Genomic DNA, 27756 nt, shown 5'->3' with positions numbered 1-27756 from the left:
GTGCGCGGGCGCCGCCCAGCCCGGCTGCGTGATGACGCAGCACTCCTGATTGGACAGCAGGCCGCGGCGCTCGGACCAATCAAAGGGAAGCTTGCGTGCCCGCCCGCCCCCAGCCCGCAGGAGCCCACCCCCTCCAGGCGCCTCCAGGCCCCGGGGCAGCGCCTGGGCGCCCCCTACTGGCCAGGCGGACCGCCGTTCGCGGCCGACCTCTCGGCCTTTTGTTTACTGGGCCCAACTTGGACGAAGTTGAAATGGGTCGTCATTTGGGATGATTTCCAAAATGCTAACGAGCCGGGCACAGACATGGGGTAAAGCAGAAAAGGCATCGGGTTGACAATAAAAACACCCTGTAGTTGGCCTGCTTTGTGCCGTGACTGGGGCTTCACCTGGCCACCTTCCACTGGAAGTGTACTGGCCCAGCCTTCACCACACTCACCCTCCTCCCGCTCCTTCACCACCTACACAGACGCACACATTTGGAAATAATGTCCAATTAAATTTACGAAACGTGTGTTTTGCCCACATTTACCATCAAAGCCAAGTATAATCTCCGACGACGCTAGCGTTTGAGCACTGTGCACAGGCCACTCCCTGCACGCTCTACCTGCATCCTCATTCAAGATTCAAAAACCGTCCTCTGAGGCCAGGAATACAGATGAGGAAAGTGTCACCAAGAAGAAAGGTAAAAGAAATAAAAATAAAAAAAGGTAAGTAGCACCCAATTTAAACCAGCACAGCGAGCATCAGAAACCAGCTGAACTCCAGCAGCCGCCCTGAGGGCCTGTGCCGGCCATGACAGAGGCCACCAGGACAGCAGAGGCCACCAGGACAGCAGAGGCCACCAGGACAGCAGAGGCCACCAGGACGCCAGGTGTGGTGAGGCAGGAGCCTGTGGTGACAGCGGCTGAGCAGTCTCTGCGCAGGAAAAGCGCCTCCACTCCACAGGCACCTGCTGGCTCCTTTGTGGGTCGGTATGAAAAGAGGAGTCCAGACTGTTAATAGCAACTTTATTCTCACTGGTGCAAAAAAAAAAATCGTGATGATGGTCTGATGCATTTCCCCCTAAATTTACATTGAAGGTTATACATAAATTACATAGGTCACAAATTTTCTATTTTATACTATTTAGAACAAAATTATTTTGATAAATATGTCAAGAGGACAACATAGGTTCTTAATGGATGGCTGAGTCCAAATATGCAAAAGACAGCTTCTGCTTTTGACCGTGGTGCTTTAGATCCTCAAACATGCATTAACAGATTCTAGTTTTAGGGAGAGTTTATACAGGGCCTCACCTTGCACGCAGGGAGGAGCCCCAGCTGAATTGCACACCCAGCATCCTTTCATCTAGATTAACCCACGTTGGACTAGCGAACAGAGAGACAGACTCCGGCCGGTTAGTGCTCCCAGGAACGAGGAAACGACACAGCCGACATGGAGCCGGACAGGGACAAAGGAGAGCTTCATCAGTAGCCGCGAGAGTGGTTTCTAAGTACTTTTTTTTTGTTTTTGTACAAATCACGGTAATTTTAAATAGCAAATCAATCATGCCACTTGGGTGATCAGTCGACCTGAACACTTAGGAAGTGAGGAACTTTATTAAGGTCTTGAAGGTGAGTGTCCGGAGGTGCTGGGTCAAACACATCACGGGTGAGAGACGGGAGGCCTACCTCAGCTTTTCTGAAGGCACAATCTATGGAGGGCGGCCTAGGACACACCTCGGGCCGTGCTGGGCGGAGCAGGGCGCGCTCCCTTCACAGGACCAGGCCTTCGTAAATGGGCCCCTCGGACTCCGGGGACTCGCGCCTCAGGCGCAGGTGCTCCAGCGTGTTGTGGAAATGCTTGTTAATCTGCTCCGTTTCTTCACTGGACTCGAGATTGGGGAGGTCTTCTCGGATCTTCTGGATAAGCTGGTTCAAAACCTGAATTGTGACCTACGAAGCAATGTGCACAAGCTCATGATCCAGCACGCACCACTAAGGGTCAAAGGTAACTTAATAAAAACATTTTGAGCCCTAACCGGTTTGGCTCAGTGGATAGAGCGTCGGCCTGCGGACTGAAGGGTCCCAGGTTCGATTCCGGTCAAGGGCATGTACCTTGGTTGCGGACACATCCCCAGTGGGGGGTGTTCAGGAGGCAGCCGATCGATGTTTCTCTCTCATCGATGTTTCTAACTCTATCCCTCTCTCTTCCTCTCTGTAAAAAATCAATAAAATATATTTTTTTAAAAAAACAACATTTTGAGGAGCTCGTGTTACTCTCACCAATTACCAGAGTAATTATGGAAAAGAAAGAAAAAGAGAGATGAGAACAAGAACAGGGTTCCTGGTTTAAGCTACAACTATTGGCTATTCAAAAAAAGGGGGGGGGGCATTAAAAAATACAGAGCCTCATGAACCAGTAAGAGAACAGCAGCAAAACAGTATTTAACTGCAAACCCTCACTCCTTCTTCAGGAATCCTTCTAAACTTGTACGGGATGACAAGTCAGCCTCCTACGTAAGTTATTTCGTGCTTTAGACAGACAGTGGCTGTTTTTACAATCATTCCTAAGCGAACGAGACGCGCCCACCTGGACAGAGCAGGCTTTTGGGGACTCAGAGACCAGTGGGTGGGCACTCCCAACCCTGAGCCTTGTAAACAAAGACGACGGGGCCAGGATGGTAAACTGCGCGTGCATCCAACCGAGAGCAGGAGGGGGACGGAGCTCGCTCACCGCATCGTTCTCCTTCTCGTAGAAGTAGATGTATCTGTTGAGAATCTCTATGAAGAGCTGCACCTGCAGCGAGGGGTCCATGCACTGGTTCGCTATCTTCAGGGCTTTCTTCAGGCACTCCATGACCCTCTTGCCTCCATGCAGCTGCAACGAAGGGGGGGGGGGGGGGTAACGAGATCAACATTTCACAAACGCGCAGCCCACAGGGACATACTCACAACTCCAGGCGCCTCGCTCATGTTTCAAAGGGACAAAAGGACTTTAACGTTCCTTGTATAAAGCACGCAGCCTCATTTTAAGACAAACAGGTGCTTGTTTTGCATATTTATGTTTTACGTTGACATACAGCGTACGCGGAGACGGTGTGGGCTGGGTTCCAGACCACAACAATAGAGTGAGTGCTGCGGTAAAGAAGCCACACACGCCGAAACCGGTTTGGCTCAGTGGATAGAGCGTCGGCCTGCGGACTAAAGGGTCCCGGGTTCGATTCCGGTCAAGGGCACGTACCTTGGTTGCGGGCACATCCCCAGTAGGAGGTGTGCAGGAGGCAGCTGATCGATGTTTCTCTCTCATCGATGTTTCTAACTCTCTCTCCCTCTCCCTTCCTCTCTGTAAAATATCAATAAAATATATTAAAAAAAAAAAAAAGAAGCCACACACGTTCTGTGGTTTCCTGTGCGTGAACGAGCTGCGTTCAGCCTCCACAGCAGTGCACCAACTGTGTCAGAGGAAGCCGCGGGCGGGCGGGGGAGACGGGGATGGCCGGAGGGCGGAGCAGGCAGGGCAGACAGCAATCATGGTCCCCGTGTACATGGTGCGGGCAGGACACCCAAACACGACACGGTGACACCGAGAGCGCAGGCCACCCCACCAAGTGTAACCATCAGGAACAGGCCTGATACACGGGGAGCACCGGCCGACTGTGACAGCCACGAGTGGCCACGTGCCGCGGGAAACAGCGGCCCTGCACTGAGCAGGTGGGCCTGGGTACAGGTGTCTGTCTGCTCAAGGCGGCAGCACCCACTGGCTGTTACCACGGTCTCTAAGCGGCGGCGGCCCGCAGGATGAACTCCGTACACCGCTTTCCTTTCCGTCTCCTTAAAGGAGCAGCACTCCAGGTGCGGTTTCCTGGCACTCCAGGCACAGCCCGCCACCCACGCTCCCGCCCGCCGTGGGCCCAGGCGCGCCTCACCTCCTCCCCGTTTTTGTCCGTGTTCCTGCCAGACCAGAAGAGGTGGGCGCAGGTGCTCACGGCTCGGCCCTGGTCCGGCTTCTTCAGGAGCTTGGAGGCGGCGAGCGCGCACTGCGTCCTCAGCGGCTCGTGGTTCTCCTCGCCGAAGCACTTCATCCTCTCAAACGTGCCGATGATCAGCGTGATGGCCGCCAGCTGGGCTTTGGAGTCACTGATCTCGTCCTCGTACAGCGAGAACGCCTGGCGGGCAGAGCAGGGGGCCTTTAGGGGCCAGCCATGCCCGTGGGCATTTCCCAAGCAGGTCCCACCACGCCCCACCAGGAGGCCTGCGGCGGGCTTCGGAGGAGCGCGTGCGGGCCCGGGAGAGGCAGGAGGCGGCGGGGGCTGACCCGCTGCAGCAGGAAGGCGGTCTTAGCGTCTGCCTAACCCAGGCCTCCCCAGCCGGAGGAGCAAAGGGCTTTCTCCAAGGAAGTTTTAACAGGACCCCTTGGGAACCTGAGTCTCACCAGCACCCATAACTGATGGGTTTCCCTCTCCAAACAGTCCCTGTGGCCGCAGCACTAAGAGGTCCCAAGCCGGTGGGAAGGGAGGGTGCAGCCCTGGCACCACCCCCAGGCGACTGAGCCCAGAGGGACAGGTCTTCACCTGGGACATGAACTCATACGCTACTGTCTCGTGGTTCTCAAAGCCGATCTCGCCGGCCGCAAGGGCGCCCTGCAGGAACAGCCGGAGGGGCAGCTCGGCCAGCTCGGCCTTGATCAGCGCGCTGATGGTCTGGTGAGCGAAGGAGAAGATCTTCTGGCACTTCTTTTCCCACTTGTCATCCTGCAACACGAAGCCGAGGCTGCTTACCGGCAGGTCCGGTGAGCACGGCTGGTCCCCGGCAGGTCCGGTGAGCGCGGCTGGTCCCCGGCAGGTCCGGTGAGCGCGCTCAAGGACACTCACTGCACATGAACCTCCACAGGACACGCAGGAGGCGGCGGCAGTCCTTTCTCTCACTCACCACGCACACAGGGGCTCGGCAGGAGTCTGCTCAGGCCGCCCTTCCAGCGCACTGTGCACTCTAAACACTAGGCATCTGTTCTCTCATCAGAAAAGCAACACATTCCAAATTTGGACAAAATTAGAAAAATAAGCAAAATAAGATTTGTAAAAATGAAAACTATCCCTAAACCTATCGCCAGCAATAACCCCTGATGACACTGTGTGTGAAGGTCTTCCTTTCTTTCTTCTTTGCAAACGTAACGTGATGGGGACCTTGTACACGGTCCTGCTTCCTCCTTTACAGCAGCTCATAAAGGATGGGTCCAGCCCTACCTGGTGTGGCTCAGCAGATAAAGCGTCAGCCTGTGGACTGAAGGGTCCTGGGTTCAATTCCTGTCAAGGGCACATGCCCGGGATGTGGGTTCAATTCCCAGTAGGGGGCGTGCAGGAGGCAGCGATCACTGATTCTCTCTCATCACTGATGTTCCTATCTCTCTCTCCCTCCCTCTCTGAAATTAGTAAAAATGTATTTTAAAAATAAAAATGGAAAAAATTAAAAAGCAAACAAACAAAAAACCCACAATGGGTCCAACCCCAAGATGCCTCGATGGGGGCTCTTCCAGAGGGGACAGGCGCGGCCTCCCGTGTGGCAGCTACCCCGCGGAGCCTGGGCAGTGCAGCCGCCGTCAGACTGCAGACTGAGGCAGCTGTGTAGGCCTCAGCGTCTCACCGGGGAGCTTCCGACACGGGCAGCTCCGAGCACACCCTTACCCCGGCTGAGCCTCATTTCCGGGCCTCGGCCGGTGTCTGATCTGCCAACATCACTGCGCGACGCGGGGAACGACAGCCACCGACACTGGGGCTTATGCGCCGCCGCCGCCTTGTGTGTGTGGAAGTTTCTATAGAAATACACTAAATGCACACGGAGGGACGGAGGGAGGGCGGGCAAGAGCACGCACACGGAGGCACACCCACCACTTTAGAATTCTGCTTGTAGCGGAAGGCCAGCTGGTAGGCGGCGAACACCAGGGGCGGCAGCGTGAAGCGGATCCGCTGGTTCCCGCCAGCTCCGAAGTGTTTCCGCGCCGTGTTTAAGATCTGACAAAAACCGCAAAGCCATCAGTCCCCTCTGCACCGTGACGAGCCATCACCCGATGAGAGGCACCGCTGGGCCTCGCACCGCTGCCAGCCCCGCCGCGGGCTCGGCCCGCCTCTGATCTCGCAGGCCTGTCACCCGACACACACGAACCCCATCTCGCAAACGGGGCTCAGAGGGGCTGCCGGCCCACCCCGTCAGGGCAGAGAGGGGCTTGGACACGTTTCCCTGAGCGCGTGCACGAAGCGCGGTGCTGGCAGAGCCGCCAAGGACAGGCCCCGTCCCATTTTCGAGGTGGCAAGCACAACTCGCACTTGCAAACCCTGACTACGGGGTTGCTGCTTACACTTCAAAGCGACAGTTAAAAGGCTGCGAACATGGAATGATCCCTAGACACCCAACTAAGGGAGATGGCTTTTCTGCGGTTCTTAACAAGTCTTCAAAAGGACAGAGCTCCAGAACACGGGCAACAATTACGTTTATGAGAGGAAAGTCTACGGACTCCACTTCATGTCTGAGCAGCCGCCATCCTTTCAAACCCTCCTACGGCCCTGGGGCGTGAGCCCATGAGCCATGTCTGTGCCTGCTCCCCAGGGTGTGAGCCCACGAGCCACGTCTGTGCCTGCTCCCCGGGGTGTGAGCCCATGAGCCACGTCTGTGCCTGCTCCCCGGGGTGTGAGCCCACGAGCCACGTCTGTGCCTGCTCCCCGGGGTGTGAGCCCATGAGCCATGTCTGTGCCTGCTCCCCGGGGCGTGAGCCCACGAGCCACGTCTGTGCCTGCTCCCCGGGGTGTGAGCCCATGAGCCACGTCTGTGCCTGCTCCCCGGGGTGTGAGCCCATGAACCACGTCTGTGCCTGCTCCCCGGGGTGTGAGCCCATGAGCCACGTCTGTGCCTGCTTCCCCGGGGCGTGTGCCCATGAACCACGTCTGTGCCTGCTTCCCCGGGGCGTGTGCCCACGAGCCACGTCTGTGCCTGCTTCCCCGGGGCGTGTGCCCACGAGCCACGTCTGTGCCTGCTTCCCCGGGGCGTGAGCCCATGAACCACGTCTGTGCCTGCTTCCCCGGGGCGGGGCGGGGCGGGGCGGGGCGGGGAGAACTAACTGTACCAGGTACTGCTGGTCGGGGTCCTCGGACCGCAGGAGGTGGATGAACCTGCCCACGAGGCTCTGCTCGTCGGCAAAGTCCTCGGGGTCAGGGTCTTCCGAGGGCTGATCGGGCTGATCCTGGATCAACGTGGAGACGAGGTTCATTATGGAGTCCACCTGCACGTGAGACAGAGACCCACGGGTGAAGCCATCGGCAGAAAAAGCCGCCGTCAAGGGTTTCAGTGGGCAGGCACCCAGCAGTACCCACAATACAATTCGTCCTAGAAGTAAGGACGCGCGGGCAGCACGCCAGCCTCGTCTGCAGAGACACGCGGCAGGTGTCAGTCAGCACGGCGCCCTTTCTGGAGGTCACAGCTGCTCCATCTCTTCCTCACACATCTCCACCTCCGTAACTAAGACACGCACAGCCACTTGCAACCACACCGCATGGCGCGGGCGCGCGCTTACCTGGTCCTGAGAGACGATCTCCGTGTTGTAATCCAGGACGTTGCTGAGCACGTAGCAGCTCATGCTCTTCCGGGACTCGTAGTCGAAGTACTCGAAGAGCGGGTGGAAGTGCCTCAGCTTCAGGACGGTCAGGACGTTGCTGTAGGCGTCCACGGGGATCTTCAGGAGCCTGGTGAGCTCCTTGGAGACGGCGCTGCTGGTGGCGATGCTGCAAAAGGCAGGGCGGCTCGCACTGAGCCGAACCAGCTCCCGCACACGGGCGGCGCTGGCAGCGGCCATCTGCACCTCCCGTTTACACAGAAAGGAACTGGCCCGGGCACCCGCCCCTTCGCCAATGCCCTCCTTCCGGGATGCCCGTCCTGACACGTGTCTTCACCTACTAATGGCCTAGTGACAACAATGCGCTTCAGTAATGCCAGGCTGTGGAGCTGGAGGCAAAATGCCCGTCTGCAATTCGCTGTTTCTGAGGGAAGGGTTTAGGCCAGGGGTCCTCAAACTTTTTAAACAGGGGACCCGTTCACTGTCCCTCAGACCGTTGGAGGGCCGGACTATAGTTTAAAAAAAAAAAAAACTATGAACAAATTCCTATGCGCACTGCGGGCCCGGGACGCGTCGGCTGCTAAGCAGGACAGGCAGCGGCACCCGGCGGGCCGGATCCATGTCCTCGGCGGGCCGCATGTGGCCCGCGGGCCGTAGTTGAGGACGCCTGGTAGGCGGCGGCTCGGTTCCCGGGGTGGCCGATAAGCACTGTGTGAGCGCGTCCAAGGTGAGCAGGGAGAAAAACCAGACCACACTAGCAAGCCCGCCAAACAGGAGGAAAACCAACTCCCGCTCCTGCATCGGGCGGCGCTGAGTCGGGACAAGGGATGGGTCTCAGCAGCAGCCTGTGGACCTCTGTGGAGACCGAGGGACAGCGGCCCTTAGAGAATGTCAGCGATCGGGATTTCTGATTCTTCTTTTTACCTGATTTTACTTTAAAATTCACTCAGTAAGGGAAGATAGAGACATCAGTGTCATTCAAGATCTGAAATGCTTTTCGGGTCACACAAAAATGGCACAGACCCAAGGGAAGGGGGGGCCAGGAGGAGGTGCAAGAAAAACAACCCTCCTGGTGCAGCGAGCCCCTGGAGGCGAAGGGAGACCCCTGCAGGCGGAAGGAGGGCGACGGCATGAGGTGGAACAGTGACACCCGGTGAGGGCCAGCTGGACGCACCTCAGCAGCAGAGGAGGGCGGGACAGGAAGGGGACGCAGAGGAAGACAAAGGGCTCGGAAGTGCCCACAGTGGCCACTAGAGGGGGCCGCAGGCCTGGGAGAGCTCTGCGAAGGTCGCTCTGAGAATTCTCTCCTTGATGGCATCGAAGCTCAAAACAGGGGATGGCAAACCTCCTTAACTTCCACACCTGACATCACGCACGCCCCCACTTTTCCCAACCTCCTCATCTGCTGGGAACCCCTTCCTTCTCGGGAGCTGCTGCTTGGCACAGAGTCTCCCTGGGGGTCGTTATACGAGGGGCCTGAACTGGAGACACGGTCCCCGAAGCTGCTTACGCTCCATGAGCGCCACCTGACCAGCGCACGCAGCCATAGCCTCAGTCCCACTCCCTGCCCTGATCAGCACCAAACATGTCCCTGGACCAAATGCTTGACACGAGACAGATGCCGACCCTTCGGAAAGGACGGAGGAAGAAAAACACACCTGGGACAAAACGTGCCTCCTGAGGCTTTACAAAAGGATGTAACTGACTTACTGTTCCAGGTTGAGCTTATTGAATATCTCCACTGTTGTCTCTAGAACTTTATCGACATAGTCCACGCGGTCCGGGTAGCACTTCATAGCGAGGTTGATGAGGGAGACTTGTAAAGACACCACATCCTCCGAAGGCATGTCCTGTCTAGACTGCGATGGAGAAAGCACGGGATTCATCCAAACAGTGACAAAGGACCTCCCGGCTGTGAGGCTCCGTGGGGACCGGGGGCCACGCCAGACCCAGACCCACCTGGATCACGGTGGCCACCTGCTGGGAGAATATGTCGAAGAGCTTGATGTCTGCGGGGATGCCAGGCCCGTCCTCGCGGTGAGCAAACAACGCTAACCTGCGGGCAGAACAGCCTTGTTTAGGGCGCAGGGAGCTGGGCGGGGGGGGGGGGGGGGGGGCGCAGATGACATGTCACTCCTCACGCCTTCCCTATGTCCTGCAGGTGTCTTTTCCTAGAACAAAAAGGGCTTTAAAAGGACATAGGATACGGCCGGTCACTTCCTCAAGTCACTTTTAACTACACGGTTTGCCAGTGAAGCCCTATTTCCCTGCATTCCCACTTCATCCCAAACCTGATACCACACAGAAATGGTTCTCAACAGGCCAATTCTGCCAAATTCTTTGAAGCCTAATTAAGCAGATATGGATAGAAATGCATTAAAGTGACACAAGTATTCAAAAGAATGATTATAAAGAACAATCTTTAGCCCAGCCGGCGTGGCTCAGTGGTTGAGCATTGACCTGTGAACCTGGAAGTCACGGTTAGATTCCCGATCAGGGCACATGCCCGGGTTGCGGGCTCCATCCCCAGTGGAGGGCGTGCAGGAGGCAGCCAGTCGATAACTCTCTCTCATCATTGATGTTCCTTCTCTCTCTCCTTCGCCCTTCCTCTCTGACATCAATAAAAATGTATTTCTATACATGTATGTTATCTCATGCTTCCTGCACAATTAAACGCGATACCTCTTTCATGCCTGAGTGAGGCGAGCACCAGGTACCGATGCTTACAGAACTAAGCGCGTACTTCCACGGAAGGCACTGCTGTGATAAGGAGGGGCGGGAATAACGCAGGACAGCGTCTCACGTTGTTATTCGAGCTCAGCACGTTCGCCCTCCGGCACCGGAAGCTCTTACCTGTCGATCAGAGCGATGATGATGTTCTTCACATTCACGTTCTGGTGTAACTCGGCGCAGGCCCGGAGAAAAGGGTTCAAGGTCTGAAGGTGGAACTCATCAGGGAAAACCTGAAAGCCGAATCAGAGCTGGCTGGTACAGTGGTCGGCAAACTGCGGCTCGCGAGCCACAGGCGGCTCTTTGGCCCCTTGAGGGTGGCTCTTCCACAAAATACCACGGCCTGGGTGAGTCTATTTTGAAGAAGTGGCGTTAGAAGTTTAAGTTTAAAAAATTTGGCTCTCCAAAGAAATTTCAATCGTTGTACTGTTGATATTTGGCTCTGTGGACTAATGAGTTTGCCGACCACTGGGCTGGTACAGGTAAACACAGTTCACATTAGCTTCTGGACTTGCTTGCAGTATTCCAAGTTCGTACTTGTGGGAGAGATCACTTCAATCTCGAGGACTAAATTAAAATACAGTAAGCGTCTCCAAACATAAGCCCAGACAGACTACTACACTAAGCACAGCGCACCCACAATTATGCTGCAACTAATGAGACCGGGAGAACGGGGAGGGTACGCTTTCTGACACTTGGGGGAGAAAACGCAAAGACCACGAGTTAGCAGTAGGAGAAAGGAATTCTTTACACTTCTCCTTTGTCAAGAGTTTTTTTAAAAAATGAAAACTAATGAACTATAAAGTGAGTTGTTTAAAAAAATAAATAAATTGCCCCTAGCCAGTTTGGCTCAGTGGATAGAGCGTCAGCCTGCAAACTGAAGGGTCCCAAGCTCGATTCTGGTCAAGGGCACATGCCTGGGTTGCGGGCTCGATCCCCAGTGCGGGCGTGAAGGAGGCAGCCGATCAATGATTCTCTCTCTTCATTGATGTTTCTCTTCCTCTCCCTTCCTCTCTAAAAATCAATAAAAATATTTTTAAATGTTTAAAAAATAAATAAAAAATAAAAATATTTTTTTTAAAACCTTAAAAGCCCTAACTGGTTTGGCTCAGTGGATAGAGCGTCGGCCTGCGGACTGAGGGGTACCAGGTTCGATTCCAGTCAAGGGCATATACCTTGGTTGCAGGCACATCCCCAGTAGGGGGCGTGCAAGAGGCAGCTGATCAATGTTTCTCTCTCATCGATGTTTCTAACTCTCTATCCCTCTCCCTCCTCTCTGTAAAAAATCAATAAAATATATATATATATATTTTTTTTTTAAAAAAAAGCATAAGTGAAGTGCTATGACTCACCTGGATAATACACTCCATGAGGTATTCTTGAGCCAAAGCATCCCGACAATTCACGACTTGCTCCAATATGCCGGTCAAGACAATCTGAGAGAGAAGTAAGAGTTAAAGGTGATTTTCAACATCTTAAGCCACCGCTCTAGTAACACACTTGGACTATTAATTTAAAAATCGTATTTTAGACTTTTCTCATCCTTCCTTCGTTTCTAGATTAAAATTTTATAGCCCGGCTGGCGTGGCTCAGTGATTGAGCATCGACCTATGAACCAGGTCACGGTTAGATTCCATAAATAACCTCACGTGCTTCTCTAGGCTACACCTGTGTTTGTTCTGGTTGGGTGTTAATATCTCATGTGTGTGCATCGATCATGAAAACTACTTCTGTTCTAGGGTAACTGGCAGGCCAGCCCACACACTGTACAAACTGACAGACATGCAGGGAACAGGTTTCTAACCCGCACATGCCCGGGTTTTGGGCTCGAGCCCTAGTCAGGGGCATGCAAGAGGCAGCCAATCAATGATTTTCTCTCATCACTGATGTTTCTATCTCTCGCTCCTCTCCCTTCCTCTCTGAAATCAATAAAAAAAAAAATGTTTTTAATTTTACAGAGAATTATTAAATTAAAAACCCTGTGTTTCTACTTAGTAAAATTCACTTGGGATGAAGTCCATTTCATTTATCTTTTATGGTTTGTGCTTTTTAAGTCCTAAGAAACCTGTCTAATCCAAGGTTACAGAGATTTCCTGTGTTTTCTTCTAAAAATTGTAACAGGCTTAGGGTTAGGGTTAGGCCTCGGGCCCATTTTTTAGTTTTTATGTGGAGTGAGGCTGGGTCACAGGTCAGCGGTTTTGTCTGCATATAGATGTCCGTATTCCAGAACCATCTGTTGTGCTTCTGTGCCTTTACCAGCCGTCGATTATATGGCTGTGGTCTATTCCGGATTGCTGACTCCAGGGGTCACAGCCTCGCTGACCTGTAAGTTGCCGCCGCCCGTCTGTGCCCGCTTCGGCATGACACCCAGGGCACAGCAGTTCCCGGTGGCAGAGTGAACAGCATTTACTCTCCGATGCGTCACAGAAAATGTCTGTGGCTCCTGCTTTATTCTCCTCCACACTTAGGTGTTTATCCCTCTCACCAAACCACATAATCTTACGTAGCTTTACAGTAAATCTACAGCAAATACAGTTCATCTCAGTTCAAAAAAGAGAAACCGGTCATATTCAACCTTCCACTCCACAAACACAAACTCAACACGGGTCTTCCGGTTTATTTAAGTCTTCTTTGATGTCATTTAACAAAAATATCTCTACGTTTAAAATCAGACTCCGGTGGCACCGCCGGACATGAGAGAGGTGACAAGTGAAAAAAGACACCTGCTTGTACCGCTCCACGTTGACGCCTTCCAGCTGACTGAGGCGCACCAGGTTGGTCCCCACCAGGATCCGCAGCTCCTGCCTCTCCCGCTCTCGCTTCTCCCTGTCTCGGCTGTGGCCCTGATGCTGCATGCGCACCCACAGCTTGTTCATTTCTGCAAAGTTGAGGAGCACAAAATCCATGGAGTCACTGATGTCGCCCGTCGTTTCTTCACTGCAAGGAAACAGTGGGAGACCTTCACACACGGGGTCCACATCACGGGACAAACTCACCGCCACCTCCCCTTCGTGCACCACCTCCTTCTCCCTCTAAGGCCCCGGGGCTTCATCAAAGGCTTCCAACCTCACAGCTCAGCGTTCGGTTTCCAGGGGAACAAGCTGCAGGGGGAATGCCGGGAGAGGACCCAGCACATCAGGTGTTAAGGGGACAGAACACTTCCCCTCGCCTTCCCCGCACCAAGCAGACCTGCTGTTGCGACAGCTCCATTCGTTCAAAAGCCTAAAACACTGACCTAACGTACTGGCAACTACATCACCGAACTGTTAACAGTTTACGTTTCAACTGGAAGGTAAGCCTGGCGAGGGAGGGAAGAGACCATGTATTTCCTGCCTGTTTTCACACCTCCTAAGACGGGGAACGCAGTTTTCAAACCTTCCTTACCGATTGCTAATTAACCTTCAAAACTGGGGGTAGAATCATAATAAAGCAAAGAGCCTCACGTGCTTCTCTACACGGCTACACCTGTGTTTGTTCTGGTTGGGCGTTAACCTCATGTGTGTGCACAGATCATGAAAACTACTTCTGTTCTAGCCAGCAGTCGGCAAACTCATTAGTCAACAGAGCCAAATATCAACAGGACAATGACTGAAATTCCTTTGGAGAGCCAAATTTTTAAACTTAAACTTCTTCTAACGCCACTTCTTCAACATAGACTCGCCCAGGCCGTGGCATTTTGTGGAAGAGCCACCCTCAAGGGGCCAAAGAGCCGCATGTGGCTCGCGAGCCGCAGTTTGCCGACCACGGGTCTAGGGTAACTGGCAGGCCAGCCCACACACTGTACAAACTGACAGCCATGCGGGGACCAGCAGGAAAACCGGATAGTTCACGGAAAACGTTAAGCACGCGTCATTACTTCACTGAAAATACAATTCCCAAAACAGGACGCGTTTCACGAGTCATCTTTCCAAAGTCTATCGAATGGGATGAAAAACGCTCTCCGCCCCGTCACGAGAAGAGCAGGCCCAGTAACGCACAGGCGCCCCGTCGTGCGGCACGTGCCCATCCCAGGACACACGGAGGCGCCGCGTCACAGCGACCGAAGCAGACACCCCGGCGCCCTGTGCACCGGTCTGTGTCCACAGCGAGCAAGCGCGCCCCGAGGACAGCAAGGCACTCACTCGGCGGGCTCGCCCTCGTCCGGCAGGATGTTCCTGGTGCACTGGAGCAGGTAGTTGCGGAGGAACAGACCCCGCAGCGGGTGCTGCACCCCACGGCACATCTCCACCAAGTCCTTCAGAATGTCCTTCCGGGACTGAGGGAAAGACTTCACGTACACCACGCCCACCGTGATCAGCAGGTACCTAGGACGGCGAGGAGACACGACACGGCCGTCAGGAATCTGAGGACACATGGCGACACACGGAATGCCAATGCACACACACACACACACCCCTATAACCATCACCTTTCCGCATATTAGGAATAATCGTCACATTCACTTTTCTAGCAGTCAAGACATTGAATAAAACACGTCCCTTTCCTTCTATTTCCAAAATCCCTCGCTAAGCCAGCTGAGAAATAGAACGATCACCCTCCGCGAGGCCCCCCGGTGCCCGGACTTACAGCCGCGGGATGATGTTGCCCGCGTACTGCACCAGCTCGTAGAGGTCCGCCACTTTCCGTCCTTTGGCAAACTCGTCCGTCAGGTAGACCTCCAAGTAGTGCAGCTCGTCGGAAATAGCCATATCTTTCCGGAGGTTAAGGGCTCAAACGGAGCTGGCCGCGCGGAGCGGCTCCCTGGACTCGCGGCAGCCGCTCAGCCAGCGGGCAGCCATCTGAAAACGGGTTCGAAAGCTGTCTGTCTGGCGGGCGAAGCAGACAGAACAAGGGCTGCCTGCCAGTCTGCTGGCAGGTTGGAGCCGCACATTCACCCCCTTTGCCGTGCGGGTCCTGCAGACGGGATGGGGGCCGTAAGGAAAGAACCAGCTGCCCCGTGCCCGCAGGAACCGAGGCACAGCCACAGCACGGAGTGAAGGCGCAGAAGGGCCTCCGATACGGGCTCCTTCTTGTCCCTGAGCGCCTCTGCCCGGAGGGAGCGCTGTCACCTCTGCCCGGAGGGAGCGCTGTCACCTCTGCCCGGAGGGAGCGCTGTCACCTCTGCCCGGAGGGAGCGCTGTCACCTCTGCCCGGAGGGAGCGCTGTCACCTCTGCCCGGAGGGAGCGCTGTCACCTCTGCCCGGAGGGAGCGCTGTCACCTCTGCCCGGAGGGAGCGCTGTCACCTCTGCCCGGAGGGAGCGCTGTCCGCCGAACACAGCGAAGATGACGGGCTCCAGGGAACCGGGAGAAGCAAACTCCCTGACCGGAAGGAGAGGAGGGAGGCCCAGCGCGCCCGCCCCCACTCAAAGGATACAGAGTTCGTAGTAGCTCTTGGGCGACAGCATGGAGGTGCGGAGCTCCCCGAGCATGTTGGACGCGTGCTTCAGAGCGTCCATGAGCTTGTTTTTGTCCTAGAGACAGGAGAGACGTGGCGGGAAGCGAGCCTTCAGCAAGCCCGGACATGGTTAGGGGACCCTTCGCCCGGTATGTGTTACGGCCCCGACAGCTTCGTCACACAGGAGTGGCCAGCAGGTCAGGGCTCAGCAAGCCTACATGCCCGCAACCCCCCAGCCTAACCCCGCCCCTGTGGCCCCGCGGCGCAGGTTCGGCTCCCCGGCCGTCAGGAAGCCGGCACACCGCGCTTGTGGGGCAGGACACTGTCCTGGCAATGGCGCGGCCACAGCTTCGGACCCTTCAGAGAAGCCGGAGGACCAGCCTTTTAGACCCGGAAACACGGTGCATACAGAGAGAGATGGAACCTAGCAGCTCCGCGCCCACCCCTGCTCCCCACTTGCACCCTGCTCCCCACTTGCACCCTGCTCCCCACTCGCACCCTGCTCCCCACTCCAGGACTTTTCTCTTTTGTGCCAACTCGTCTGCAAGAAAAGCCATACAACATTGGTTAAAAGAGCCTGCTAAGCTTTAGAAACGGTAAGACGCGGTGAGAGATGGCTGTCAGCATCCTCATCACAGCCATTTGTAACCAGCCCGCCTGGTTCCGTTTCTTACATTTAATCAGGAATCCATAGTCTACAGATTATCCCCTGCCCTAGCTAAAACTCTTTTTGGAATTTGAAAATAAGTAAATATGTGTAAATATAATTCTCTTCTTTAAAATATATTTTATTGATTTTTTACAGAGAGGAAGGGAGAGGGATAGAGTTAGAAACATCGATGAGAGAGAAACATCGATCAGCTGCCTCCTGCACACCTCCCACTGGGGATTTGCCCGCAACCAAGGTACACGCCCTTGACCGGAATCGAACCCGGGACCCTTCAGTCCGCAGGCCGACGCTCTAGCCACTGAGCCACACCGGTTAGGGAATAAGTATGATTCTTAAGCTAGTGTCTACAAAAAGTACATTCAGAACAGAAGAAAGGCCTTCAAGATAGAGCACAGCGGAATAATTCAGTGGAGAGCACGCCAGTCCACCGCCGGCCACACCACCTGTGGGTGCGTGCAGACCGCCCCGCGCCCCGCGCCCCGCCCGCTTACCAGGCATCTCTTCATCTGGAAGGACTGCACCTTGACGGCCTGCACAGCCTCATCCAGCAGCTTCTCCTGCTCGTCCTGGGGGGACTGCTGTGTTGTAGGCTGCAAAGCAAGAAACGTTTCCGTGAGTCTCACCGCACTCCCTTCTCACAGCTCGGCTACTCCTACAGCTTCACCGGGCCCTTCCCCAGGTTTCCCGGGAGGCTCGGCCCCACGGAACCTCCCAAGCCCACCCCCGGTGTCTGATGCTGCCGCAGAGCGCTGTGCGGGCCCTGAGGTCAGCACGACGCGGAGGAGGAGGAGGCACTGCGCAGAGAACTACTCTCTCCGGGACTGCTGAGCACCCCCTACGGGCGAGCCGCGAAGAAACGTGAGGGCCAGTGTACGCTGCCTAGGTGCTGCTGACACACCCGAATCCCCCCAAAACGCAGCTATCGAACAACGCCATTCTTTTCTTCATTGATGTTTTAGAGAGGGAGGGAGGGAGAGAGAGAAACACCAACATCTGTAGCTGCCTCCGCAGCCCGTGCTGGGGACCGAGCAGTGCCCTCCTGGTGCCCTCCTGGTGCCCTCCTGGTGCGTGGACCGACGCCAGCCCCTGAGCCACTCCGCCGGGCAACCAACCCCGCTTGTGAAGGTGCACGTCCGCCCGGATCTCTGAAAGCATCTTTCTCCAGACCACTTTCCATCTGCACTGAGGTCATTCTTAGACCAAGGGAGTCGCTTATGGAACACTGACCCCCCTTAAGCAATATGCAACGAGGGACTAAACGGCTAGAAAGAAACTGGCTGGACTGGTGTGTGGTAGCCAAGATCCTCTCCTCAAGTCCCTAGCTCACCACTTCAAACCCAGATCCACAGGGATATGGACAAAATACAGGGTGGGGCCGAAGTGGCTTCCAGTTGTTGATATAAAAAATAATACAGTAATTAATAACAACACAAGAATAACACTTGTGCTTTGCGCACTCACGGCTGTAAACCTGCCTGTATGTCTAGGTAATCGTTGCCATCAGCAAAAACCTGCTCACAACATGTCCAGCAGAATTAACCCCATCCTCTCCATGTTGCACAAACCCTGTGTTTACACCTCAATCACAACTGGGTCACGTTTTAATTATAAGTGACGGTCTTTTTTACATCCTTGGGACCCAACACTGCCTGACACGTAATAGATGTTCGTAAAGGTCCAACGAGTGAATGGATGAGCTGGTGTTAGAATGTTCAGAATACGCAGTTAATAAAAAGTTACTAGAGAATCCACAGATGGATGGATAAACAAGTTACGGTACACATAAATAACAGAACATTATCCAGTCGTAAAAAGGAGAGCAGTATTGACACATGCTCTGGGCGTGAACCTAGAAAACTTGCGCTAAGTGAAAGAAGCCAGACACGAAAGCGCAGACACTGCGTGATTCCGGTGGTGTGGGATATCCAGAACGGGCACATCACCCCGAAACAGGCCGCAGGGGGTTACCAGGAGGGAGAGTGGGGAGTCACTGCTGAAGGACCAGCACCTAGGCCACAGGGTCTCCTCTGGGTGACAGATGTTTGGCAACTAGACAGAGGTGGGGGTGGTGCGACATTGTGCTAAAATGCCACTGAACTGTTCACTTTTAAAAGGTTTGTTTTATGTCACGTAAACTTCACTTTAATTTAAAAAACGACTAAAGAAAAAATGGAAACGCTACAGAATCAAGATCAAATTAACGTTGGTGATTAGGCCCCTTTTAGCTCGGGACCCAAACCAGCAGCACCCCCAAGTGTACACAGGGGTAAGGCGCAGAGAAAAGCGGGGTCATGGTGAGCTCAGCCATCACCAAACCCCTCTCCATTCCATTTCCTCTCCCATCAAACGGGGTAACAGGAGCATTCACGTCACTGTGATGAAGAGTGAAGGAAACGCACTTCGCAATTAGCACGTCAGAAGTGTCACCGCTACTTTTATTACCCCCCCCCCCCCCGTAGACACAACCAATCATCTCCACGCGTCCTCACCACCTGTCTGCTGGCCAATCTCTCCACTCACAGGCTGCAGATGGACCCTAACACCACAACCCAAGCCACCTGCGAAGTGAAAAGAACCCGCTCACAAGGGGCCGGAACACCGCCACGTTCACGCAGGAGCTGCTCAAAGTGTGAGGCACAAAGGAACCACTGAAGGAGGGCGGGCAGGGACAGGGACAGGGGGGCAGGGGGGCAGGGGGGCAGGGGCAGGGCAGGGGCAGGGGCAGGGCAGGGGCGGGACAGGGACGGGGGGGGGGCGGGGGCGGGGGCGGGGGCAGGGGCAGAGGCAGGGGCGGGACAGGGACGGGGGCGGGGGCAGGAGCAGGGACAGGGGCGGGGCAGGGGCAGGGCAGGGCAGGGGCAGGGGCAGGGGCGGGACAGGGGCAGGGGCAGGGGCAGGGGCGGGACAGGGACAGGGGCAGGGGCAGAGGCAGGGGCAGGACAGGGACAGGGGCAGGGGCGGGACAGGGACAGGGGCAGGGGTAGGGGCAGGGGCGGGGCAGGGGCAGGGGCAGGGGCAGGGGCGGGGCGGGACAGGGGCAGGGGCAGGGGCAGAGGCAGGGGCGGGACAGGGACAGAGGCAGGGGCAGAGGCAGGGGCGGGACAGGGGCAGGGGCAGGGGCAGGGGCGGGGCGGGACAGGGGCAGGGGCAGGGGCAGGGGCGGGGCGGGACAGGGGCAGGGGCAGAGGGGGGCAGGGACAGGGACAGGGGCAGGGGTAGGGGCAGGGGCGGGACAGGGACAGGGGCAGGGGCAGGGCAGGGACAGGGGCAGGGGCAGGGGCAGGGGCAGGGACGAGGAGGGCACGCAACTCAGGAGGCAGAACATCCCCTGCCTACGCACTGTACTTCCTGGGGGCCTTCCCAGCTCCCAGGCAGGCCTCTCCCCGTGACCCACCGCAGAGCCGAGGTGCCGGCACAGCATCCTGGCCCTCCATCCTCGGCCCGTCTTCCTCCAGCTGCACCCACCTGTCCTCCCCTCCAGACCCCTAAGCTCCGCCAGAGAGGGACGATTCCAGCGCTGAGCACAGTCCTGACGTACAAGGCATACAAGGTGCTGGATGAACGGACCTGGATCCTAGAATTCCAGGATGGGAGGAGCCAAAGAGGCCAACACTTGTTTTCTTTCTTTCTTTCTTTTTAATGTTTTCATTGATTGGAGAGAGAGAGGAAGGGAAAGGGAGAGACAGAAACATCAGGGATGAGACAGAATCATGGATGGGCTGCCTCCAACACGCCCCCCACTGGGGATGGAGCCTGCAACTGGGCATGTGCCCTTGACTGAGAATCCAACCGAGAATGGAACCATGACCTCCTGGTTCATAGGTCAAAGCTCAACAACCACTGAGCCACACTGGCCAGGCAGCACTGGTTTTCAAATGCCAAAGTAAGGCTCCAAGCAGACTGAGTGACCTGCCCAAGTCAGAGACAGAGACAGCGACAGCGACAGCGACCAGACTGGCACTCGTTTTCTCTCCCAATAAAATCCACGCGCACAGGACTGTGGGTCTGGCTCCCCGCTCTGAGCCCGTTCACCTGACACAGGAAGGGGGTGTACGGCAGGAGAGCCTCAGTGAAGGGCTTTCATTACAGAACACCACATCCACACTGAATGCTCTGCGGCCTTCACTCGCGGGAAGGGAAGCCCGTGTGCAGAGCGCATGTGAGGTCCTCAAAACTGACCTACAGCGCCCCCGCCCCCCACATACAGACACATCCCTCAGCCGTGCAGACTCCGTGAAACGCCAATAAAATGCAAGTGACAACTCGCCTTTGTGGGAACCAGGCACCAGGGCGCACATTTTGAGGAAGTTCCAGTTTACCGGCCGGCCAGCAGCCACGCCGCCACCGCCGAGGCGCGGGGAGAATGCCCGCTCCCAGCGAGGGGAGCGCCTGGATTTCGTCACTGGGGAGACTGGGGAGACCGGGGAGACGGCCAGGTGCCCGAGGGCCACACGTTCCTAGCTATCAGGGAGCGCGCGTCCTTCCAGGAAATTCGCGTAAGCGAGTCCCTAGAAATCGCTGAAAGGCACCGCGCTCAGGAGGCGACGAGGCCGGCAAAGGCCAGGGCACCGTTACGGTCCCCCCAGTGGGTATTTCTTGCACCTGAGAGGGCGTGGCGCCGGCGGACACTGTCAGGTAGGACGCCGGCCGGGAGCCACCTCTGGGCGGGTCCCGATGCCTCGGGCCCTCCGCACGCCCCCGACCGAGCCGGACGCTCAGCCCCAGCACTCGGGCGGTGGCCGGCTGCATTCAGGGGCGGCCGCGGGCCTCCACGGACCCCAGTGCCTGCAGGCCGAGACACCCCCCAAGGAGAGCCCGCCTCGGAGCCTCGGCTGCGGCCGGGAGCCGCCGCCCACCGCGCCTGCGGCCTTCCCCGGCCTGTCCCGCACCCCGCAGGCCACGCCGGGCTGGTCGGAGCCGCGACCCGGCGGCGGGGCCCCAACTCCGCCCGTAGCGCTCCAGGGCGATGGGCAAGCGCCGGGGCTGGGAGGGGGGCCGCCCGGACCCGCCGCCCCTCGGCACTCACCATGGCGACTCCCGGGGACCTGCAGCACTCAGCAGCCTCCGCGCGCCGAGCCAGCCGCGGTCAGGTGACGCTAGGCCTCCAGGCCCCGCCCTCTCTAGCCCCGCCCTTGGGCCTGCAGGAGGCCCCTCGATTGGTCGGCTTCTAGGAGCCTAAGTCTCGCGTATTGATTGGCCCTTGCCCCAGAGTACTGGGTTGACGGACCGAGGCTCCAGCCAGTCTGTTCACGGTGTGGGAGAGGGCGGGGCGGGGCGGAGAGGCGGGGACTCGCTCGGAGCCAGGAAGGAGAAAGCCAGAGGGAAAGGGAGCCTTTCTGGAGTTTGTGAGGAATGGAGGAATGGAAGGAGTGGGAGCCGCTCGTCCACGTCCGTCTGCTTTGGCGCGTGCCATCGGCATGCGCATGCGCAGAAGGAAGACCAAGCTTGGTGGACGGGGCGGTCTCACGTTCCGTCCCAACCAATCCGGGTGCAGCAGGAGGGTGGGGCCTGGCTGCCACTGGCGGGCGCGGCGTCTGCGCGCGGGTTTCGTCTCCTCCGAGCTGTGCGCGCGGGTCCTCTCGTTGGTGCCATGGAGTCAGGGCTGATCCCCCGTTTAGCGCGGCGCCTGGGCATCTCCGAGCCCGATGTGCTGAGGTGAGTCTGGCCGCGCACGCCGCAGCGCCCCGGGTGCCTCCCCAGGCGAGCCGCGCCCCTTTCCCGCAGGATTTAGGCCGGCAGCCGTCCTGGAGGAGGTGTCGAGGGGTCCCTGTGGACTCCCCCGGGAGCTACTGGCTCCCTGGGGTGCGCGGCGGCGGGGGGCGGGGAGGGCGAGAGTCGGAGAACTTCGGTCGTTCGTTCCTCACGTGCTTCTTGGGGGTCTGTCTGCAGCGGCGAAGCAGACCGACGGGGCACAGGCCCCACGGAGGTCTCGGTGTTGGCTGGAACTACGTGCAGAACAAAGCAGGGTGACGGCCGGACCTCGGGGCCCGGGGCCGGGGCCGGGGGTGGGTGTCCTGTGCGCTGAGACCCGAATGACAGAAGGGGCCCGAGCAGAGCTAGCGGCCTGTGCCAAAGCGTGGGATGGGAAGGGCCCGGCAGGATCCAGGGTTAGACGGGAGACCAGTGGCGACAGCGTGGACGGCGGACCCGGACGGGGCGGGGCAGGCGGAGGGGGGCGGCGGATTTGGAGCGAGACCTCTCCAACTCGATTGTCATCCACAACAGCGGCTCTCCAGGGGCGGCTCCTGCACCAGCGGCATGGTGTCATCTTGACGCTTGTTAGAAAAGCAAGTTCTTGGTGCCACCCCACGCCCGCCCATCAGCGTCGCTGGGGAGGAGACCCAGCCTCTGCGTTGAGTGTTCATGTTTGAGAGCCACAGATCTGGGGGAAGGGGTCAGGAAGGGGCCCCGGTCTGGCCTGCCGCGTGGTGCATGCTTGTTCCGGGAACATAAGGAAGACAGGAGGGCCGTTTTGGGAGAGATGGAGAGCTTGCTTTTGCCTGCAAAACAAGTGATGTCTGGAGTCGGAGCCCCTGCCCCACGTAAACTTGCGTAGGACAGTGGTCGGCAAACTCATTAGTCCACAGAGCCAAATATCAACAGTACAACGATCGAAATTTCTTTGGAGAGCCAAATTTTTTAAACTTAAACTTTTTCGAACGCCACTTCTTCAAAATAGACTCGCCCAGGCCGTGGTATTTTGTGGAAGAGCCACACTCAAGGGGCCAAAGAGCCGCATGTGGCTCGTGAGCCGCGGTTTGCCGACCACGGGTACTAGGGGATAGGCTCAGGCTCTAGCCCGCCAGGCTGCGAGCATTGTTTGCCCAGGTGTTGGACAAACGGCGCGAGGAGCGTTTCAGGGATGGTGTTGCCCTTGTACCAGGAAGGCGGAGGAGTACCTGCGGCTGTCCCGGGTGAAGTGCGGGGGCCTGTCTGCGCTCACCACCGAGACCAGCAGCGCCGTCATGTGCCTGGACCTGGCGGCCTCCTGTCGGAGCTGCCCCTTGGACAGGGTAAGCGGGGCCCCCTGAAGGTCTGAACTATCGCAAATCTCACCTTGGGGTTGGCCTGGACCCCATCCAAACTCCGGTGTTTTAGAATTTTCCTGACTATTCGAGATGAACTTTAAAACCATTTTATCAAGCTGGAGGGGAAAAAAAAATTTTTTTTGCAACATTCTCTCGATTATCTCATTTCCCTGGCCCCGCCTTTCTTCCTGCAAGGCCACCCCCCTGCTGCGGCCAGCGCCCTCCTAAAGCAGCCGTGGGCAAACTACGGATCCGGCTGTTCTATCCGGTTCTCTTGCTCTCCCCTCCGCTCCTGTACTTTGAATTTATATTAGTTCACACAAACACTCCATCCATGCTTTTGTTCCGGCCCTCCGGTCCAGTTTAAGAACCCATGGTGGCCCTCGAGTCAAAAAGTTTGCCCACCCCTGTAGCACGTTTCTTGAAACCCAGGTGTGTCTTTCCTTCAGTATCACAGGGGTTGGGGGCACAGGCCGGGGAATCGGGGAGTCAGGGTTGAGACCAGATCTCGGAGCCTCCCGTTTCCCCACCCGTGAAGTGGGGGTAAGAATACCCATCTCACTGGATGTTGCGAGGATTAAGCCGTATCCTGTGTGAAGCACTCCGAATGCAGTGCCGTCACATAAGGACGCGCTTGTTAAACGGTGGCGTCACTAGTGAAAACACCCTGGCTCCCCGTGGGTTAGCTCCCCGTTGCCATCAGACTCACAGCTTCTCTGGAGCAGACTCCAAGCTACACAGTTCCCCCAACAGACCGGGCTCTGGAGTGGCTTAAGGCTGAGTGCACCCAACAGCTTCTTTCCATGGCAACGCCCGCCGGCAGGCCCCTGTTGGACCTCCATGGCCACCTTGTGTGAGGACTCCCCCAGGCAGAGCTGGTTCCTCTCCCGGTTCCCCTCTTCTCTCCCTGTCCCTCCACACGCCCCTCCCCGCCCCAGACTCCCCTCCTTGACCCGGTGAATTGCCCACGAGCACCTTTGTTGAAAAACGGGCGACAGTACTTGCATCTGCCATGTTCCTGCCGCTCGGCTGTAGGGTCTGCGTGCACCTGGCTGCCTTCCGGAGGCGGAGCGCCTCGAGAGCCCCCCTGAGCTCTCCTGACACGGTCCCCCCCGTGTGTAGGACTTAGGGTGTGTGCGTGCTTCCCTTTCGAAGGCTTACGTAGCTAAACTCGCCGGTGTGAACAAGAAGACGTACCAGCGCTGCCTCAAGTCTTTCGAGTGTTTGCTGGGCCTGAACTGCAGTATCGGCATACAAGACCTGGCCGTCCGGTTCGGCTGCACGGAGGCCGTGGACCTGGCCGCGCAGACGCTGCAAAGGTATGAGGTGTAAGCACCTGGGCTGAAGGCTGATGCTGTCCGTAAGCAGAGCGATGCAGCGTTCGGTTCACGGACCGCTCCGTGCTAAAAGCCACGAGCAGGCTGAGGTGACAGAATGCGCATCGCACGCATTTAAATAGCCTTCACGTCTGATGGGCACCCCCAGTCCCCTCGCAATACTGTTTTCTAACGAGGACTCTGCACACACTGCTCTCCCTCAGCTACGAGTCCAGCCTCCCACAGACGCAGCACGCGGATCTCGACTTATCCAGGCCGCTGTTCACCACCGCCGCGCTGCTCACGGCGTGCAAGTAAGTGTGTCTGCACACCCAGAAAAGCCCGGCCGGGTGGCTCAGTGGCTGAACGTCAGCCTACAAACCAGGAGGTCACGGTTCGATTCCCAGTCAGAGCACATGCCCGGGTTGCGGGCTTGAAATGCTGTCTGAAAGCGGCAAAAAATATATATATTTATAGTTTAAAAATATCTTCAACCCAACAACTGTATGGTTCTGCAGAACAATCGTTTATCGAATTCCTTTGTAGGATTTTAAAGCTAAAGGTGGACAAAAACAAAATGGTAGCCACGTCGGGCGTGAAGAAAGCCATATTCGATCGGCTGTGTAAGCAGTTAGAGAAGATCGGGCAGCAGACAGGCCGTGAGTACCAATCCGGGGCTCGAGAACGTGTCGCGTGAAGACGTAAACCTGCCGGTCAAAGGCCAGGATTTTCAAACTTGCGAAGCGGCTGCTTCTGAATTCTGTGTTTACTGTGCACCAGGTACATTTCAGTGAGGAAGCTGTTTTATTCTGTTGTCCATTAAAGTAGCTTAAGAAGTGTTTTTTTTTTAAATATATTTTATTGATATTTTACAGAGAGGAAGGGAGAGGGATAGAGAGGTAGAAACATCGATGAGAGAGAAACATCGATCAGCTGCCTCCTGCACACCCGCCACCAGGGATGTGCCCGCAACCAAGGTACATGCCCCTGACCGGAATCGAACCCGGGACCCTTCAGTCCGCGGGCCGACGCTCTAGCCACTGAGCCACACCGGTCAGGGAAAAGAAGTTTTTAAAAGCCCGTGGTTCTCCAAGTCCACCCGTGAGCGGGGTCTGTATGCACGTGCTTCGTGTTGGCGGCCAGCATCGCACGCTCGAGCTGGGAGAGCAGGGGCTCACGCGTCTGACGAGAAGCCGAGAGGAGACCAAGGCAAGCTCGCTGCCTCCTCCCTGCTCCTGGGCGCTGACCAGTCGAGGAATCTGGCTTTTATTTGTCATCCAAAAAGTGCCCAAACCTGGCCAGTGTTGCTCAGTGGTTGGGCATCGACCTATGAACCGGGAGGTCGCGGGTTCGATTCCCGGTCAGGGCACATGCCTGGTTTGCGGGCTGCATCCCCAGTAGGGGGCAGCGGATCCATGATTCTCTCTCATCACTGATGTTTCTGTCTCTCCCACTTCCTTCCTCTCTGAAATCAATAAAAACATTAAAAAATATTTTTTCAATATGCCCAAATACTAACGCTGAGAATAGGAGAAAAGGTATAACCTGATGGCACTTGTCTTTTCTTAAAGGAGAGCCTCGAGATTCCGGTTCCCCGCCAGGGAAGAAACAGAAGACAGCGGGTGAAGCTCCGGGAGCGGGTAAGGCGCACGAACGCCCGCGGACGGGGCTGCTGCAGCGAGCGCCCCGCTGCTCAGTCACCGCCTGACGGGCATCGGTCCGAGGGCACAGCTGCTGCCGGACTGCGTGGCCTCCGATCCGGCCTTGCCGCCGCCTGGCTGCGGTTTAGGGACGTCCCTTAATTCCTGAGAGCCTCCACTTCAAAGCGATGGCGGTCGTTCGTATCGGCCCCCGCTCCCTAGCATGGCCGTGAGGGTGAAGGAGGCGGTGCGGCTTCGGTGCCTGTCAGGCACCAGGTGAGCGCGTGGCGTATGTCACCTGCCGTCAGGGTGTCTGGGACGCTTGGAGCGTAAGAGCAAAAACTAGGTGTGTGAGATACTGCCTCCACTTGCATTTCAGTTAGCATCACGTTCCAGCTGGGGTCACGTTCCAGCTAGGGTCACGTTCCAGCTAGGGTCACGTTCCGGCTAGGGTCACGTTCCAGTTAGGGTCACGTTCCAGCTAGGGTCACGTTCCAGCTGGGGTCACGTTCCAGCTAGGGTCACGTTCCAGCTAGGGTCACGTTCCAGCTAGGGTCACGTTCCCCTTAGGGTCACGTTCCAGCTAGGGTCACGTTCCAGCTAGGGTCACGTTCCAGCTAGGGTCACGTTCCACTTAGGGTCACGTTCCAGTTAGCGTCACGTTCCAGCTAGGGTCACGTTCCAGCTAGGGTCACGTTCCAGCTAGGGTCACGTTCCAGCTAGGGTCACGTTCCCCTTAGGGTCACGCTCCAGCTAGGGTCACGTTCCAGCTAGGGTCACGTTCCAGCTAGGGTCACGTTCCCTGTGTCCCTACAGTTAGAGGACACGTGAGAGAAGCTTCCTTTCTTCTCAGGTCACTTGTAAACATGAGACTCTGAAACACGTTGGACATGTTCTCTCGCAGGAACAGAGAAGGTGGCAGAGGGCCCCCCTGAGGCGCCAAGCAGTGAAGACCCGGCGCTGGATTACGAGGAGTGGAAAAGGAAGATTCTGGAAAACGCTGCCAGAGCACAGGAGGCTGGGGCGGAGTGAGGGCCGCGTGCTGGCCGCGTGCGCCGTGCACCTGCGCCAGCAAAGGGGCGAGGGCTGCGGGGTGCCGTTTCCGCTTTTGTGACAAGGACCCTCCGGCTGGGCCTCACAGCGGCCCCAGCGCTGGGCGCTCTGGGCAGCAGGCCGGCCCCTGGTGTGGGCAGTACGTGCACCAGATCGGCCCCAGCCCCGGCTGGCACGGCCTTGGCTCCCCCGGCTCCCCCGGCACAGGAACCGGAGCCGCTCCTCTCTCTCAAGCCTCCCCTCCGGCCTGTAAAACTCAGGCCGGACGGAGTTACAGGTTTTACTAAGTTTTTGTCTCGTTTCCTGGATTGACTGAATCAATCTATGGTACAGCCCAAGTTAATAAATGCTACTTTTATGTGT

General features: G+C 56.9%; 2 protein-coding genes across 4 annotated transcripts; one reads left to right on the top strand and one right to left on the bottom strand.

Annotated features, from left to right (window-relative positions):
- Positions 1-990: 990 nt before the first annotated feature.
- Positions 991-21761, bottom strand: VPS35 (VPS35 retromer complex component). Its single transcript, XM_080645320.1, has 17 exons — positions 21383-21761; positions 16848-16946; positions 15666-15762; positions 14878-15001; positions 14433-14615; positions 13035-13248; positions 11664-11747; positions 10435-10544; positions 9541-9637; positions 9292-9440; positions 7543-7750; positions 7096-7251; positions 5867-5989; positions 4553-4732; positions 3908-4147; positions 2716-2859; positions 991-1934 (listed from the first exon to the last, which is right to left on the bottom strand). Exons 1-17 carry the CDS (start codon positions 21383-21385, stop codon positions 1755-1757), a joined length of 2391 nt encoding a protein of 796 aa, XP_080501446.1. The 5' UTR covers positions 21386-21761; the 3' UTR covers positions 991-1754.
- On the top strand, positions 20844-27756 carry ORC6 (origin recognition complex subunit 6). 3 transcript variants are annotated; one of them, XM_080645323.1, is made up of 7 exons: positions 20844-20991; positions 23240-23369; positions 24540-24703; positions 24925-25014; positions 25247-25359; positions 26272-26340; positions 27245-27755. In XM_080645323.1, exons 2-7 carry the CDS (start codon positions 23322-23324, stop codon positions 27370-27372), a joined length of 612 nt encoding a protein of 203 aa, XP_080501449.1. In that variant the 5' UTR covers positions 20844-20991; positions 23240-23321; the 3' UTR covers positions 27373-27755. The 3 variants fall into 3 exon arrangements, with proteins under 3 accessions (XP_080501449.1, XP_080501448.1, XP_080501447.1); XM_080645322.1 differs by lacking the exon at positions 20844-20991 and adding an exon at positions 21577-22011 and having other exon boundaries at positions 23244-23369; positions 27245-27756; XM_080645321.1 differs by lacking the exon at positions 20844-20991 and adding an exon at positions 21649-22011 and having other exon boundaries at positions 27245-27756.

This window comes from Plecotus auritus, assembly GCF_963455305.1.
Source record: "Plecotus auritus genome assembly, chromosome: 10".
Classification (NCBI taxonomy): domain Eukaryota; kingdom Metazoa; phylum Chordata; class Mammalia; order Chiroptera; family Vespertilionidae; genus Plecotus; species Plecotus auritus.
This window is presented reverse-complemented; position numbering and strand designations above follow the sequence as displayed.